General features: G+C 34.1%; 1 protein-coding gene across 11 annotated transcripts; it reads left to right on the top strand.

Moving 5' to 3' along the window:
- The first annotated feature begins 2,302 nt into the window (after positions 1-2,302).
- Positions 2,303-10,544, top strand: LOC132645188 (uncharacterized). Of its 11 annotated transcripts, none has more exons than XM_060362019.1 (5): positions 2,303-5,365; positions 6,016-6,192; positions 6,920-6,991; positions 8,311-8,469; positions 9,819-10,544. In XM_060362019.1, the coding sequence occupies exon 1, from the start codon at positions 2,399-2,401 to the stop codon at positions 5,123-5,125; it is 2,727 nt and encodes a 908-aa protein (XP_060218002.1). In that variant the 5' UTR covers positions 2,303-2,398; the 3' UTR covers positions 5,126-5,365; positions 6,016-6,192; positions 6,920-6,991; positions 8,311-8,469; positions 9,819-10,544. The 11 variants fall into 11 exon arrangements, with proteins under 11 accessions (XP_060218002.1, XP_060218000.1, XP_060218001.1 ...); XM_060362017.1 differs by having other exon boundaries at positions 6,920-7,030; XM_060362018.1 differs by having other exon boundaries at positions 6,916-6,991.
- Positions 10,545-19,072: the final 8,528 nt, after the last annotated feature.

Below are 19,072 nucleotides of genomic sequence, written 5' to 3'. Positions count from 1 at the left end.
GTTTAAAGGTTTACTATTTCGTAAGTAAATTTCATAATTCTACTACTTCGGGTGTCTTACTACTTTAAGAGTAAGCTTCGAAGTTCTTACCACTTCAGGAGTAAAGTTTAAAGGTTTACTATTTCTTGAGTAAATTTCAGAATCCTACTACTTCGGGTGTAAATTTCAGAGTTGTACTACTTCAGGAGTAGAATTCAAAGCCTTACTACTTCAGGAGTAAAATTCATAGTCTTACTACTTCTGGAGTAGAATTCAGAGTCTTACTATTTTGTGAGTAGAGTTCAAAGTTTTACTACTTCGGGAGAAGAGTTCAAACTTCGCTACTCGAGGAGCAAGTTTATGAGTTTAATACTTCAGGAGTAAAGCATATAATATTTAGAATATTTCTTCTTAATTATTTTACCTCTTCTGGAGATGAATCATGATATTTTCACAATCAAATGCACGTTCGATTCACTTCAGAGAATGAATTTGTATTTGCAACATTTATCAAAAGTTTTCATTCTTCAGGAATAAAACATAATTATCTGAACGTGCCTTAAGCATATCAAATTGTGATAGCTTATAACCTCTTTTGAGAAACTGCCACTTCAGGTGCAAATTGAGGCATACATATTTAATGTAGAGAATTTTGTTTGTCTTTTTTTTCTCTAACATATCTTCAATTGCAGCCACACAATCCATAAGAATATTCCCACTTCTGGTGATTATAGAAATAAATGAATTTAATCATAACGAGATTTAATAAATATTATCATTTCTAATGATCATATATTTCTTGCAAAATCTCATTTAGCCATTAAGGATATGAAATTAACATCATAATCCCTCTTAACAATATTGTTCTTCAGGAACAAACTTGAGGCATGATCCAAAATCAGTTAGGTTCCCATAGACCCAATGAAACCAATAAAATAGATCTCATTAGTATAAAAAGATTAAAAATACGAGTAGTAATAGTTTATTCACCTGACTTGCTCTTCGAGAGTAAATATAGATGCTGAGGAAGCTCTTACTTTTCTTGAATGAAAAAGTGATGCCAAAGGAATACCAATCCTTCGGCCCACCGCATAAAAGTAGAAATTTCACAATTCAAAATTAACTACTTACCTTGCTCTTCTGTAAATCCAAAAATTGCGCACGAATAGAAAATCAAACTCAGAATAAGTGCTTAAAATGACAGAGTCTCGTGCTGATAACGTATTATAAAATAATATTAAAAGTACACGATACAAAAGATATAGCTAAAGATGTTGGGAGAGAGAGATATTTTTATTCCTCATTCAATTCTACAAATGGACCTCCTATTTATAGGAGGAAAATGGTGGCCAAGCACATGATAATAGCTTGGAGGCCAATGGCCAAGTACTCTTGGTTGCCAAGTTTCCTTGGTGACCAAGTATTCATGGTTTTCAAATATATTAAATGCATATCCATTACTAATATTTACTACACTTTTGTCTTCCATTAGTAGTCTTTTAACGTTCTTTTTATCATATCACTTCATAACAAGCTCAAATTTAAATCATTATACTATCCAATTGATTATATAGGGTTTTCTCTTAACAATTTTTTATTATAGCAAATATTGCTCATATTCACATTAAAATTGTGTGGTAATGAAATATATATAAAAAACAAAAGGAGGAAAAATACTGTCCTTGTTGCAACTTGCAACTTGAATTAGGGCAATTAGTTTAATTCAAAGTTTTTAAAAGCAATTCTAATTAGGGAAAAAATTATACCTCCCCTTTACGGTAAGTAGCACGTTCAATCCTGGTTGCAACATGCAACTCGATTATTTTATTTCAAAAATTATTTTCCCCATTTTTTCGTAAACTTAGAGCGTTGGGAAAAATAAAGCACCAGTGTAAATTTTTTGTAAATTTATTTTTCCCATTTTATTCCAAAATCCCGTTTGGCCATGAGAATTATTCTCATTTTTCCCGGACTAGTTTTTTGATTTTATTTGAAATACATTTGGCCATGAAAATTTCAAATACAACTTGAAAAATACCTAAAACATCCTATTTTCACTTTTTTCACTTTCAGATTATTCAAATAATCAAATATATTTCTTGCAAAAACTATAATCAAACACAACTCCATCTTCAACTCTAACTTCAAGAATTTCAAAAAAAATAAAAAAAATATTTGGTTTCTACGGCCAAACGCCTGCTTATTTATATTCCTATTTGAAACTTTTTCGTTTTTTTGCTTTTCTCCTATTTAGACTTTTTTTTTTTTTTTTTTTTTTTGCTTTTCTCCTATTTGGACTCAAACTTATAATAGGTGAAGTTTTGGGAGCAAATATGGTAATCTTGATTTTTTCCAATACTCCCTTTCTTCCCACTGGCCGCGACAAGCTTTTCATTCTACCTGCAAAGAGAAACAAAGCATGGATTTTTCTGAAGAATGGAAATCTCTATGGCCAATCTCTTCATCTTATTCTCCACCACTTCTTCTCTCAAATTCACACCAACAACAACAAGAACCCTCTTCAAAACGAGCCCGTATTAATAATGATACTCCAATTGGTCCTTTGTTTTTCAAACCATGTCAAGAAACACTAAAACTACTCCTTAACTCTCCATTATTATCAACTAAGCTTCCTCACCCAATCCCTGATTTTTCTTTACCAAGATTCCTTCAAACTAATAGTACAACACTTCCTTCTACATCTTCTTCTATTGCTACACAGTTAAATCCAAATGTTAATGACACAATTCATAACTTTAATGCAATTCAATTGCTTCCTTTGCCTAGTTTTGGTGGAAATAAAAAACCCTTTTCAGTTCTTGGAATTTGTCCAACTGGTGAGAATTATGATCAAGTTGGGTTTTTTATACTTTGTAATGAAGATACCCAATTTGTTGTTAAGAAATTCAAGAATGGGGCATCTTTTATAGTGGATAAGCATAAGTTGATTTTTAGGATTTTGAGGTTGTTGGTGAATCCAGTTAGTGGAATTGATGAGAGTTGTTCATCTGGTGGTTATGTTACTTTTGGGTATTTGTTGGTTTGTACTTTGTATTCTGTTCATTGGTATAGTGTGAAGATTAGGGTTAAAGGAGTTGAAAGTGTTATGTTAGATTATTTGGGTAGTAATGATAGATATTTGTTTAAGGGTTGTAGTGTTTCTCATGCTTGTTGGAGTCCACATTTGAGAGAAGAGTGTGTTGTGTTGTTGGAAAATGGTGATTTGTTTTTGTTTGATATGGAAAAGACTCGAGCTTTGTTTGCTTGTGATGTGTTGCAAGGGAAGAAATTGCGGGTTTTGTGGGATAAGTTGGATAGAGATGAACAGTGGCTAAGCTGTGAATTTAGTTGGCATCCGAGGATTTTGATTGTAGCAAATTCAAGGGCTGTGTTTTTGGTGGATTTGAGGTCAGACAAGTGCAAAGTTTGCACCTTGTTAAAGATTGAGGATGTGTCATTGGGTAGAACCGATAGTTTTCTTGCACTCTCTAGAGTGGAGTCTGACCCCTTTTGTTTTACTGTCATTTCTGGACGTTTACTTCTTCTTTGTGATGTGCGGAAGCCATTGATGCCGTTGTTGCGATGGGTACATGGTCTGAATAATCCAGGTTATGTGACTGTTTTAAGATTGTCGGACATGAGGCGAGGTAGTAGATATGATGAATGGGGATGGGCTACTGAATCAGGGCGTTGCATTTTGGTAGGATCGTTTTGGGACTGTGAATTTGCTCTATTCTGCTATGGGCCAGGTGACAATCGCAGCCGTAAACTTCCAGAAATCTCGAGGCTCAGTAAATCAGTCTATGCTTGGGGACAACCTTCAGGCTTTTCGCTGTCTGGTCGCGATTGCTGTTGTGAAAGTTGTCTTATGAGAGCAGATTACTATAAAGACATTCTTCCTGATTGGATAGATTGGAGGCAAAAGAAAGTCATTGTTTTGGGGTTTGGCATTCTCAACCGTGGCCTTTATATCGGATCAGATGATACTGATAGTTCAGTAGGGTTTTTTCTTGTGAGGTTAATGTCCTGTGGCAGTGTAGAAGCTCAGAGATACACTGCAGCATGGGACTCTGAGGTAAAGTCAGAAGCACCTTATGGAGGAAATTCTCTATGTTCTGAAAATAACCTTCTATATGATATGAGTGTTGAAGAATTGAAATTTGAAAAGAAATACAACTACCTGGGCCTTGACTTTCTTAAAGAGTATCTGAATGGGGAACTAACTAAAAGCCTTAGTAGGAAAAACATAGACAATCAACAGGATTCAGATGAAAACCGGACAGAGTTCCACCAGCAAATATGTCAGAAGCTTAAAGAATGTGGCATCACAAGACTGAGATCATCTTTAACCGTTTCTGATGTTATCAAAGGTATCAGCTTGCCAGCAAGCATTTATGAGATTGCTCTAGAAAGCATTTCCACCAGTTTGCCTAATAATCTTCTGGGGTTTGCTTTCTCTGCCTTCTTGAGATTCCCCGAACTTCCCTTGAAACTGAAGAAAGGTTCTCTAGAATTTTCTGACATTCTCGACAAACTATATCCATTGCCTTTTCCCTTGCATAAATGTTGTATTGACGAGACACCGGATAAAGTTCAGCCTTGTAGTTCTTCTACTCCCATTCTTCCTCCTCCTTTTCTGGTAGCTCTTAAAAACCTCCAAATTGCTGAAAGAGATATATTGCCACTTGATGCGGAAATGAGGCTTCAGAGTGATAAAGTTATGAAGGTGGCCCGTGAAATCGGTCTGTCACACTCTGGTATTGAGCCTGGTGATGGCTATGCAGTTTCCCTTGATGCAGATACTGAATGCCAGCCTCTTTGTCTACATGAACCCGTGTCATTCTCTGACTGTGATATCTCCAAAATGGATTCGGTCGGAGTAGAACCTGATAAAAGATTTACAACCTTCATCTATAAAAAGCACCAAACACCTATCTCAAATGCCGGCAAAGAGATGACAGGAGTGGAGTTGTTCGATGAGGGTTGTCCAGTAGAGCTCAAATTCAATGATAGTCTCACCATGATGGGAGCAAATGAGCTGGAAACCTTTAAAAAGTTGAAACAAAAGGACTTAGATTTCCAGAAAAATTTTAAGTTGTATCAAGAGTATTTAAGTGGATGTCATATGTGGAAACAAGGTCCTTAATTAGGTTTTGGATTTGCAAGGTTGGTAGAAAGAACTAGGATGACCACTTGAAGAAAACACATTGAGGCTGATGGAAGGAAATCAATATAGAGGGCAGTATTTGGCATTCTGTATGCCTCTCAAATTATCTCACATACACCTCTCTTTTAAATGATCAAATTAAGAAGCAAACTATTTGACCACATGCTTGGGGAATAAAAATTGAGGAGAGAAGAAATTGGAGCTTATGCACACCTCTCTGTAAGTTCTGTTTGTATAGGGGAGTTTGTTCCCAATGTCAATAGAATTATTTACCTTATCAATATAAGTTTTTCTTGCATTACTTTGATTCTTCCTGGATTTGCGCTTTGCTAGTGCTACAGAAACACTGTATACACTGGTTTTAGCATCATCATATAGTATGTACTACTTTCAGTTTTAGGATATAACTATGAGATTAACCAGAACGTTAGTTCAGACTGCGCTTGCTATCAAATAAAAACAAAATTCCTTGTATGAGTGACAGAACTTCTCATGACCTGACTGCAACTCATGCTCGAAGGTTCTCAATGTATATGTCCAAGACAGTTAATGACACATAACATTGAACTAAATATTTCAGCTAACTACCTGAAAAGAGAGTTGCTCACAATCAATGCAGTGATGGCTTTTAATAATACTGTTTAAAGATATATTGGAGAGTTGATAACCACAAAATCTTCTCGGGCATGGAGGAGTTTCACTTAAACAACCAAAACTAGTAAGCTTCATTTTATTTTTAAGCTGTGGTACATTACTGCACCTGATGGAAATAAGTCTTTAATGGGGTACAGAGTCTTTAGTGTGATTGGATCTTGCTTATGCTGGGATAGTCAAATGATTTGATATTTCATGTCTCTTTGTTCCAATAGGAAATTGCATAGGCCATTCATGTCACAGTAATTGTATTCCCCTCCGTTTCTTCAAGGCTTAGCTGATATTATACCGAAGGAAACTTTTCTCTGGAAGTTGAAGCTTCTTGGATCTGTTTCATCTTATTCAAATTCCCGTCTTCATGCTGTTAATGCTGAAGTACTCATGATTGCTAGGTCAGATCTCTGTCCTTTTTATATTGTTGTGAGTGAAATTTTAGTGCAAGAGGTAGGTTAAAGCTTTTTCCTCAATTCTGAAGATATGTACACTATGCCTTACAGTTATGCCTCAAGAGTTCTTTTTAAACCAATAAACTGAAGAATTAGTTTATGTTTCTCCACCTTTTCTTCTTTCTTTTTCTTTTCTTTTTGTGTTTCTTTTTATCATTGATCATCTCATACAGTACGAAGGATATAAAGTAGTATTTGAACCAAAACATTTACTTCAAATATCTTGCACTTCGGTGAAGGTGAAGTTCATGAGTACAGTCTATTATGGAGTAGTTTTATCAATCGCTTTATGAAATTGCAATAATCAGTTTCATGTGTTTGTATCTGGGACAATAACTCATGCAAAACTAAAGGTGAAATACACTCTCTACTTAGACCTTCATCGGTAATTTGTTAAGCTTTAGGGGTGATAATAGTTAATAAGCATCAATTCTTTCCAGTCATAATTATCAATTTAGGTTCCATTATGTGTTTAATCTTTGCTTAGTTGATGTTCTGAAGATAAAAAGATCTCGTGAAACCTAAATTGATATATATCCTTACGAGCATAATTCTGCCTTGTGAGGGAAAATTGAGAATGATGCTAAAATCTTCTGTAGGATATTCTCTCTGTATTCCATGTGTGCATCAGCTTGAATTTTTTCTGCCTGTTGGATAAACATTTTTAAGGAAGTGATGGAATTGAATTGTGCTTCCAAGTGGAGATGAAGCTCAGAGGCTTGCAAATTCATGAAGAAAGTGCAAAGTACAATACTTTAAAGACAATGGGCATACTATTCTATTGGTAGATGAGGAGTTTTTCTTCCTTTCGGATCTTCTCATGCTTCTTCGTTTTTCTAAAATAACTAGCTGCTTTCTTCGTGTAGTTATTGTCCTTAGTATATATGTAGTAAATTTAGCTGGATGGTTGCTGTAGAGAGCCTCAATAACTTATGATTGTTTTAAACTTGAAATTTGATAATTTGATCTAATTATCAATTGTTTTTCTTGTTCTCTGGTTGGTAGTAATCCTAGAAATAGATTTTGAGACAACTCTGGATTCTTACTTTAACTTTATTTTTTGATAACTGAGAAATCCTAAGGGCCAATGGCACACGGTCCAAAACTCAGTGGGTACTGGATAATGGGCCCGCCCCTCTACGCTTCCCACTTAAATGCTAGGCTTGTGTTCGCGGCAGGGTTCCAACTATGGCATGCGCCTAACCCACACATCATGTTTTTTGCGCTCTTATGGGGGCTTGAACTCTTACTTTAAATTAATGAGCTAAGTAAGCTGTTTGCTCAATTATTTAAATGTTCTATGGACTATTCCACCTTCAATATATGACAGCGCTTGCTATTTGCACTTCTTAGTTTTCAAATTGAGAACCGTTGAGTAATCTTAAAGATTTCCCTAAGCACAAGTCTGTCTGGACATTTAGATTTATTTGCTATCAAGTGGTGTTCACTGTTCAGGTATAATAGTATTTAAGCAAGTTTATAAGTTTATCAAGGTCAACATGAAGTCTGCACTTAAAAGTAGCTTTAGAAAAATAAAATAGTCCATTTTATATTTAGAAAAATAAAATGAAATACTCCATTTTACACAACTGTTAATTTTCATATAGAGGGCCTTCTTATGTTTCTTTCTTTGTTATTCTTTTATTGTAGTTTAACTTATATATCTTGACATACTTTTTCTATACGCTTTCTAAAAGTTAAAGCTACACTGGTATCTGAAATTCATGCCTGGTGAGGGTTAAGATAAGTTGGCACCTATTCCTTCTCTGTTTCAATTAATGTACATCGTCAACGCATGAGTGAGTGAATGGAAAATCCTATTTTTGCTAAATGTAGATGAAACTCTAGTTTTTCTCCTCCTCTGTTTTAGCTTTTTAAAGTTGTCTGAAAGCAATGGAAAATCTAATCAAAAGACAGAACATTAGAGCTTTTTTTGGATTCTTGGGTTTCGTTGAGTCTGGTGACTGGTAGTTTTATTTTTGTTATATGACCTTACACTATGTGGATGGAATCTGTTGCGGGAACTTTGTAGCTGTTGGGTTGATTGCCTTTTTAACTGTGCAGGAAGATGGTATTAATCTGCTCTCCATCATTAAACAACAACAACAACATACCCATCATCAAAGGTACTAGCAAATATCGTCGTTCAAAAAGGCATGATTATGTCATGGATTTAGTGCCTCCTAGTATGTCAGAGTTCAAGAATGCAATCAAGGACAACAGGTAATTTGAGCATAACGTGAATCAGGCAAAAGCTTGGTTGCAGTTGGCCATCGAGCATAAGCTTATCCTTTTACCTTTTTTATTTTGCTCTTTAGTTATTCTTTGTTTTCTCGTTCTTCTCTTTCCCTCAATTTTCCAAGTTCTGCCTTCTCCGTCTATACCTTGCCAAAATAATCTACACAAAGGAGGGTCATCTTGAAATAGAGCTTAACATTAACCTAGTTGAAAGGTTCATTGTGAATTTCACCTAGTTAGACCAAAAAATTCAATTAACCTTAATCTGTTCTCCTTTAATTATAAAGACGATGTAGGCAGAAACGAGTATATTAGACAATCGGCGATGACTTTCTATGTTGATTTGCATTTTGAACAATAAAATAGTCACCACCTAAAAAGTTTCACAATGCATGACAGACCTTGGTCAACTATGATTTTTACGAGTTCATTATCCTTCAAGAGAAAAAGGAGCTAGGAAATCCGAGCTGCATTATAAGTAAGTTCGGAAGTGATTAGAGGGATGGGTGATTACAAGCAGGCGAATTCACTAATTTGTCATCCGTCCCTTTTGAGCTTGTTTCTAGAACTGAGGTTTCATTGCACAAAAAACTCCATTTACATACGAAAACAGCATGGGAAAAACTAAGTGGATAAAGTTCTGCATTTTAACCTATAAGGTGTAGGCAGCTGTGTGTTAAAAATTACCACCATACTGCACAATCAATGAATTCCTGTTTCCACATGTATAAAGCACAGATTTGCTTCCTTACGTATTTACCTTCCTCTTTCCGAGGCTCTCAATCTCCATGTATGTGTATGTCCAAGTGAGGCACATACGCATGTCCAACTTGCTTCAATGCAGCAATAAACATCTATTCACTTGAACACGTTTTAATTCCTTTCCACTATCTTACCTCTGTTCAGTTGACTGTCACTTGATTCACGTAGCAGTTCTGTTCTCTTCTTGTGACCAAGCTTCTTGTTTCCACCTTGAAATTTTACTGCTTTAGATGAAATAGTATAGAAGTGTTAGGGCAAAGTACATGTGTGTTTTCTTTATGCAACAGATTTTATCAAAAAAATTCTCGGAGAATGCGCAATGTGGTATAATTTGAAATTTTGCTAATGAGAGAAAGCAAAATAAAGTTTGTTCATATGTATGTTCTCCATTTTGTTCACATACCATGTAGTTCTGTAGTATTTTTTTTTTCTTCAATTCTTACTTATAACTTTAATTCAGAAGGAAAGAATCAACATGGAATTGGTGTTAGGAAAGAATAATTATTCACAATTTATGCATTTCTTGTAATTGTTTTATGGACCATCTAGATAATTGCCTTTTATACTTGCAGACATGTTTTATCCTACTCGAGTATCAAAAGGATCAGATACAAACCCTTGAAGAAGCAAAGGATGTGTTGAAAAAAAGCTGGTATTTCCTATGATGAGATGGTAGCTCGAGATGCAGCTAGTGGCCCCAAAAATGACACAAAGGGCAAAGAACACAGTCGGGTAGTTGAGTTTATAAGTGCAGGAGTAGTTGAATTAAATGGACAGAAGGTATCAACAAACAATGAGGATATTGAGAGCTACCGTGATTCTGAAGGCAATAAGAAGGTTGAGATTGTGCGGAAGGATGTCCCTGCTGCAGTGTTTGGAGGTTTAACCCGCAAGAGAGAAAAAGAAGATGAAGCTGAGGATGGCTAAGCTGCCAGGAATAAAGATAATGTTGGCCATCTAGGTACTCTACAACAACATACCCAGTGTAATCCGACAAGTGGGGTCTGGGGGAAGGTAGGATGTACGCAGACCTTACCTCTAGAAAGAATAAAACGAAGAAGACAAGGCTCTCAGAGGTTGTTTGTATTCTTTTGTTATACTAGTTTGAATAGAAGAGTTTGAGCTGTCTCGTAATCCTGAAAATCAAAGTTACTTTGTTGTGATAGAAGTTGTGTACATAGATTTGTCGTTTCTTTCAATGGGATACCATGCTATTGGTTGGATTTGAACCTTCCACCTCTCCAAGTGAACTGGTCTTCAATTCCCTACATCATTTGTTATTCATATACACTTTTTTTTACTCTACCTCTCAAAAATGGGAAGGCAGTTGTTGTGACACAAACCCCCTTTAGAGAAAAGGAAGAAGATAGATAAACAAAAATTACTTTACTCTTCACAAGAAAGAGAAGGAAGAAAATAGTTTTACCTTGCAATGTTTTGAGTAGATTTCAGTCTTTCTAATAATTAATCACTTTTGCAAACAGAATCACTTGAAACAAAATACAAACAATAAAATTTGGTAACCTAAATAGAAGAGAGAGCTTTAAAGTAGATAGTTTAAACAAGTAGAATTAGAGTAAATATATCAAAAGGTCACTCAACTATGAGAAATTATGTAGCAAATTCATTAAACTTTGTTTTGTATTATTAAAGTTACTCAATTTGGGCCTTTTCTCTTATAAAATCACTCAACCAAATTTTGTCATTAGAAAACTCCACTTTACCCCTTAACATTTTGGGTTTGGGAAATAATACACCCTTCACCTTTTGAATGATAATAAACTTCCTTGATCTTAAATCAATGGCTAGAAATGAGTTGAATTATTGCATATATTTTTAAAGTATCTTGATTGCTATTAATTTTAAAAATTATGATTCAACTAATTTGTCTTTTGTGGTATATTTTTTAAAATTTAATTTATTATGACAATCTGGGCAATTACAAAATATGAGTTTAGGCTAGCAAAGAATATTTCATTATAATTGAATGTCACCCATAGGCTAGATGAGTCCCAAATGCTTTTGAGCTTAAGTTTGTATTGACATCTTTCATAAGCTTAATCAATGTTGTTCACTGTTAAAGAAATCAATCTGCGATACTATAAAGAAAAGAGTGAGATGGTGTGAGATCCATCATTTGGTTGTATCTAGTCAGCAATGTCTAGACTTTAGACCTAGTCAAACAGTTCAGATAAATTAGAATTACAAATTTTAGGATGGGTCTCCTCTCCATTTTTCTTCTTTTCATTTTCCCCAAGTTCTTACTTGAATTGGAGACATATGTCATGGTTAAAAAGTAATGGTTGGGATTTAATTAACTAAACCAAAGTCCTAATCACGGTTAGGATATTAAATATACCATATATTTGCTTCAAATATTTTTGGAAATCCCATAACTCTAGTTTCATATTTTTTAATCCATATATATAGTAAATACTTTTCTCTCTTTTTTCAAGTTTGTTACAAGTTTCTTTTTTTTTTTTCTAATAGTTTTTTCTCTTTCTTTGAACAGATGGGAATATAATTGAGAAAATAATGAACATCAAATGTTTAGTGGGGGTAAATTCAGTAAGATGGCCAATTAAATCAATGTAAAATATCAAAAGTTTAAGAAGAATAAAGAATAATGAACAACATTTGTAAAATAAAAGTAATTTGTTCAATTTTAAAATTCCAGTGGCCATTTATCGACATATATTGACTCGTCAATTGTTAAAAACAAAAAACAAAAAAATAGCGACAAATTATAAAAAAAAAAAAAAAAAAGGAACACAACAAATAACTAAGTAAAAGTTAACTTAACATATAAAATTTAATTATTGGAAGTTCTTACGTATAAAAAAGAGGAACTATCGAAAATTACAAAAAATGATAAGGAAATATTTGTTAACTTAATTATGGTTAAAATATTCTTTTGGTTAATTAAATCTCAACCATTACTTTTTAACCATGATACATGTCTCCAATCTAAGTAAGAACTTTGGAAAAATAGAGAGAAGAGAAATGTAGAGGATCCTAAATTTTAGGATGTCTAGTCAATCTCTATGGATACGTCAACACGTACATAGTGGAATTTTACCCAATATCAGTGTTGGGTCGGGTCAGTTGATTGGATTTACTTATATTAGTTATAAAATGGGTATTTTTAATGTTTTGAGATTCTGGCAACGATAAATTATCATCATACCAGCTAAGTGTCGTGCAGTGAGTGACTTTGTTTGTCAATGACTTAAACATAGAGACTTTTCTTGTACAAAAAAAAATGGCTTTCTTACACATTTTTTTTTTTTATTAGTTGAGTGACTTGTGAGTAATCAACTCTACTATTGACACTAGGAGTAGGTATGTCATTTCCTGGAAGAGAAACTTCTAACCAAAAAATAAAGTTATTTGTTGCATATATGGTTAAACGAAAGCCGCCTAGACTGCAGAAAAATGTACAAAATTAAATTAAATTTCCGTTCACTTTTTATTAAATCTTGTCATAATGGTTTCTAATGCTGTCCTAGAAGTCCTAAATTTACATTCCTTTTTTTAATAATTTGTAATCGAGCATGAGATGGATTTTGGTGCCTATCTGTATTTTAAATTAAATTTATAAAATGTTTAAATTGGTTAGACGGCTTCTGGTGCCTTTTTATGTCTGATTAAATTTTTTAAATGTTTAAATTGGTTATCAGTCACATGACTATGTCTAGTTGTGTTACAAAAAGAACGGCCACGATAATATGGAGAAGTTTTGCTTCAAGAATCACATAAACCCATTTTTTTTAATTGCGCACATTGTCAAAATTAATTAAATTAAAAAAAATATACCATAAAAGACAAATTAGTTAAATCCTCATTTTTTATATTAGTTGAAATCAACACATTTTAAAAATATATGCAATAATCAAACTCATTTCTAGCCATTGATTTAAGATCAAGGGAGTTTATTATCTCATTCACTATGTGAAGGGGGTATTATTTTTCAGACCTAAAATGTTAAGGGGGCAAAGTGGAGTTTTTTAATGATAAATTTGGTTGAGTGATTTTATAAGAGAAAAATCCTAAGTTGAGTGATTTTATTAATACAAACCAAAGTTCAATAACTTGACTACATAATTTCTCATAATTGTGTGACAAGATATTTACTCCTAGAATTACGATCAAACCTAAAACAATCAAAGTGCGACGTCTTAATCTCAAGCTAATAAAAGTTAGGCACCTAATTGAATAAGTACTATTTTTTCATAATTAATGGAGAGGATTATTCAGTTCAATTCAAGAACTTATTATTATTATTATTTTTTTATTATTATTTTTTTTTTTTGTTTTTTGTATTAATGCTTTTAAAGAAGATCAATCTGGGAGGTGTTAGAGATGACCGACATAGTTGCTCGGTGGGTGATTCGGCAGACACAAAGGCTAGTTTGGAATAGGTAATTCAAGGGACAAATGTGGCGACTCTACTGTCACACCCTTTTTCATCCCCCATAAAAAGGTTTTATTATTTAAAGGGTTCTTCAATTGAAGTGGCAATTTTGAACAGGAATTATTTATTTAACAGAGTCGTCATTTGTCATTACTCTCAAAGCCTGATGGGCAACATGGTGATCACGCATAGCCAACTGGATCTTTATATCCCTTTCAGCCTCGCCATCCGCTAGTCCTTTTACAGATCTCAGGACTAACTTTCAAATTTGGTTGTTCTTTAAACCATTCAGAGTAATGTGGATGCACTTCCACGTATGATGCTTAGTAACCATGGTGTCGAATCAAGAACTCGACAACCCGCTTAGGGCGCCGCGCACGCCTAATTTTTACACTGCACTAATGATGTTCAGTAAAATAGGCATAACTCCTAGCACATAGCTCCCTTGGAGCTGGGCGACCTACCGTTGGAAAGATATTTCAAAGACCTACAACTTTCATGGAGGAAGTTTTCCCAAATTACCAACGAATTTTCACGAAACTGTCTTAGAATCAGACCTATCGCAACTTAGACGAGTTTGAGAACTCTTACGAACTTCACTATTTGGTTTGACTTCAAAACGACTGCTTATCACCTAAACTCATCCTGAATGGATTAATATAGCTAAAATATCATCTTTATACTAGTTTTACACATTCACACCTAACGCAAATTTACGGAACGTTACACGGAGGAAATAAATGTATCAGAGAATTAAAATTAAAGTGCATACGTGTATACATGAGAAGAGAATAAATATTCAGTATTATGACATATGACCACGTGAGATAAAAAAGTAGTTGGTTAAAATGTACAGTTTATATAGCTTTTGGTACAAGCATTCATTGTTGTGTTAGTCCCTCTTGGACACTTATATATAATAAAAAATATTCATCCGGCATAAGTTCTGTAGCATTTTTATCTTTGGAAACTGAACTTTTGGCTCGCTCAGCACAAGTTGTAGCAATTAAGTTATGCGGTATAAGTTGTGTAGTATTTTTCAGATTGTGTTAAGTGCTAAATTTTTTTTCTTTTCTAGCATAACTTGTGTGGATGTTGTGATACATATGTCGAAGCTAAATGTAAACTATGCCGAGTGAAATCTAAAGTTATGTCGTTTTTCAGATTATGTTGAGTGTTGAAAGTTTTGCCTTGTTCTACATAACTTGTGGGATATTATGATACATACCTCGAGCGAAACCTAAATTATGCCACACCGAAAGTGTTGAGGGACAAACACTAAAGGCCACAAAATTAAGAGGCAAAAATTAAAGACCACCCCGAAATAGAGACATTTGTGCGAATGACCCAAAAAAATTAATAATAGATTTGATGATTTTACTTTCGTATATTGAACTTAATAGAAAAACAAAGTATTAAATCCTATGAAGAAAAGAAAAAATGAAAATAGTCTACTTTTTAACAATAGTAATAATTTAGAATTATAAATTAAACCACTCAATTTTTTATACTACTAAATGATTTTTTTTATAACAAGATCCAATGTATCATATTCAATGCACATGGCTAGTATCTTATTAACTTGAGTTAACATCTACCCCGATAAATAATAATATAACCATTTGAAATTGAAAGTTTTATGTCTTGCATACACATATATAGAAGATCTGGGAGTGACTGATCTCCAATTTAGCAGGTTGTTTGATGCTGATCAAGCAAAGCTAATTTGGGAGGTGTTATGGACTGGGTACAGGAGTCCGAACTTCCACCTTTACATATGTTTTGCCATTTTGAAGAAATATCACTGTCGGATTATAAATGAGAAGATGGGTACAGAGTTGGTGTTGCAGTTCATCCATGGATTGAGTGGTCATATCAATGACCACTGATATGACCACGAGCTTGCTGTTATTCTCAAACATGCAGAAGGGTTGTGTGTGCGCGCTGATGATCGAGACTTGTCATTTGATCTCTAAAAGTTTATCACCTTTCTTGATTTTTGTAGGTATTATCCTGAAAGATTTCAATAAAGTACTAGTAGGACCCAACATCCTTTGACGTGTTTGGCAAAAATGAATGCACTCTCCCCGTAAAGTACTAGTAGGACCCATCATCCTTTGACGTGTTTGGCAAATATGAATGCACTCTCTTCATATGGAGTTACAATATGTCTTTTTGTTCAGACATCCTCTACAATTACTTACTTTCTACAATTTATGTCACTCCGTGTTTCTTTTTTTCTTCTTTTTTTTGGTGATCACGCATAGCCAGCTGGATCTTTATATCCCTTTCAGCCTCGCCATCCGCTAGTCCTTTTACAAATCTCAGGTCTAACTTTCAAACTTGGTTGTTCTTTAAACCATTCAGAGTAATATGGATGCACTTCTACGTATGATGCTCAGTAGCCATTGCGTCGAATCACATAACTCGACAACCCTCCCAGATCTTCTATATATGGGTATACAAGACATAAAACTTTCAATTTCAAATGATAATATTAGTATTTATCGGGGTAGATGTTAACTCAAGTTAATAAGATACTAGCCATGTGTATGCAATATGCTACATTGGATCTTGTTATAAAAAATTTCATTTACTAATATAAAAATTTGAGTTGTTTAATTTATAATTCTAAATTATTACTATTGTTAAAAAGTAGACTATTTTCATTTTTTCCTTTCTTCATAGGATTTAATACTTTGTTTTTCTATTAAGTTCAATATGCGAAAGTAAAATCATCAAATCTATTATTAAACTTTTTGGGTCATTCGCACAAACGTCTCTATTTCAGGGTGGTCTTTAATTTTTGCCTCTTAATTTTGTGGCCTTTAATTTTTGTCCCTCAACACTTTTGGTGTGGCATAATTTAGGTTTCGCTCGGGATATGTATCATAATATCCCACAAGTTATGTAGGACAAGACAAAACTTTCAACACTCAACATAATCTGAAAAACGACATAACTTTGGATTTCACTCGGCATAGTTTACATTTAGCTTCGACATATGTATCACAACATCCACACAAGTTATGCTAGAACAGATAAAACCTTTAGCACTTAGCATAATCTAAAAAATACTACACAACTTATACCGCATGACTCAATTGCTACAACTTATGCTAAGCGAGCCAACAGTTCAGTTTCCAAAGATAAAAATGCTACAGAACTTATGTCGGATGACTATTTTCTATTATATATAAGTGTCCAAGAGGGACTAACACAGCAATGAATGCTTGTACCAAAAGCCATATAAGTTGTACATTTTAACCAACTACTTTTTTATCTCATGTGGACATATGTCATAGTACTGAATATTTACTCTCTTCTCATGTATACACGTATGCACTTCAATTTTAATTCTCTGACACATTTATTTCATATGTGTAACGTTCCGTAAATTCGGGTTAGGTGTGAATGTGTAAAACTAGTATAAAGATGATATTTTAGCTATATTAATCCATTCAAAATGAATTTGGGTGATAAGCAGTCGTTTGAAGTCAAACCAAATAGTAAAGTTCGTAAGAGTTCTCAAACTCATCTAAATTGCGATAGGTCTGACTTCTAAGACAGTTTCGTGAAAATTCATTGGTATTTTGGGAAAACTTCCTCCATGAAAGTTGTAGGTATTTGAAATAACTTTCCAATGGTAGGTCGTCCAGCTCTAACGGAGCTCTGTGCTAGGAGTTATGCGCATTTTACAGAATATCATCAGTGCAATGTAAAAATTAGGATGCGCAGCGCCCCAGGCCAAATTTTCAGGAAACTCAAAATTTTGATGCCGTCGAAACAGATATACTGTGCGCATCGCCCTAGGCGACGCACCAGCCCATTTTATGCCTAAATCGATTTTTCCCGAATTTTATAAAAGCCTAATTTCGTTATATTCATTCCCACTTCATTTTGGTCGACTTTTTGAGAGGAAACAACCCTAGGGTTTCCCCAAAACATATAAGGTAAGTTCTTAATCAATTCCCATCATTACTTCATCAATATAATATCACATTAACCTTAGTTCATCTCTCCAAACTCTAGATTCTTGAAAACTCTAGAGAGGAGAAGAAGGGGCTTGTAGAACTTCCTCTAAAAGGTATGAACTTTGGTTTCCCTGATTTAATTATTGACTTTTAGGCTAGTATAGATTATATTACGCGATTGGAATCCACTAATGATTCACATGAGGTTCAAGAACATGTTTCTAGTCTTAGAAAGCCCTAATTTTCGAAACATAAAGAAAGTTCGTAGAGACGAATAAAGCTTTAATATTTCTCATCTAAATCCATTGTATATTGATTTTTGAACCTTGGGAATTCTGTTTTTCTAGCTTTTAGCGGGATTCGAGGTATGTCTCTTTTGAAAACCTTCTTTGATGTATGTCTCTTTTGAAAACCTTCTTTGATGTATGTCTCTTTTAAAAGTCCTTTTTTACTTCAAAGGTGATTTGTATGTGTCTTTTTTAACATACTCTTTTGAAACGATTTGTGTAACTTTGGTTGTGGTTTGTTGCGTGAAGGACAAACCCATATTAAACATTGTTTGTACTATATTTTTATATATATATATATATATATATATATATATATACATACGTATTCATGATTGTTTTCCTCTCTAAGGGATGATTAAAGATTGAGACATGAAGCTTTGATATTTGAACTCGAATTAACTTTAAGGGATGTTTAAACTTGAGATTTGGAAAGCTTGATTATCTCATGTGAATGCTCTATAAATGGATTGTGTTGAACATGAAACTTGTTTAAAGAAGTGAGTCTATTTTTCTAAAACTGAAATGAATTGATGTATCCCTATAATGGGAAGATGAACATAATCCATAAGAAATAATTTGGCTATCATGATATGACTTGGGATTCGGCTTCTATGCCATGATTGATGATTTGGCTAATATGCTATGATTTGTATCTTGTTTGTGTTTGGGCCTGTATGGGCAAGCTGTGCTAGTCCAGAGGACGATTAGCCGTTATGAATCCTAACGTATCGATACGAGTATTGTTGTGTCAGTCCAGACGACGATTGACGTCCGAAGCGTACAGCCCGGTGCATCTATTGTTGCGTCAGTCCAGAGGACGATTGACCTCCGAGGAGTATAGCTCGGTGCATCTATTGTTTTGCTAGTCCAGAGGACGATTAGCCTCCGTGATTTCCTAACCTGGAGTATCGATTATTTGATCTGTCTGTAAGTGGCTTATTTCGTATCTTGGTTGCCTGTAAGTGGCTTGTTTCATATATTGGTTGCTTGTGAGTGGCTTATTTCGTATCTTTGTTGCCTGTGAGTGGCTTATTGATGATAATGAACTTGTTCACATGTGAGTGGCTTGTCGATGATATTGATCTCGAATGGAAAAGACTCAAATGGTAATAAATGGTATACTGAATCAAAAACGATATATACTTGTC

Source organism: Lycium barbarum, chromosome 6 (assembly GCF_019175385.1).
Source record: "Lycium barbarum isolate Lr01 chromosome 6, ASM1917538v2, whole genome shotgun sequence".
In the NCBI taxonomy this organism is placed as follows: domain Eukaryota; kingdom Viridiplantae; phylum Streptophyta; class Magnoliopsida; order Solanales; family Solanaceae; genus Lycium; species Lycium barbarum.
The sequence above is the reverse complement of the archived record's forward strand: the minus strand, read 5'-3'. Positions and strand labels throughout refer to the sequence as shown.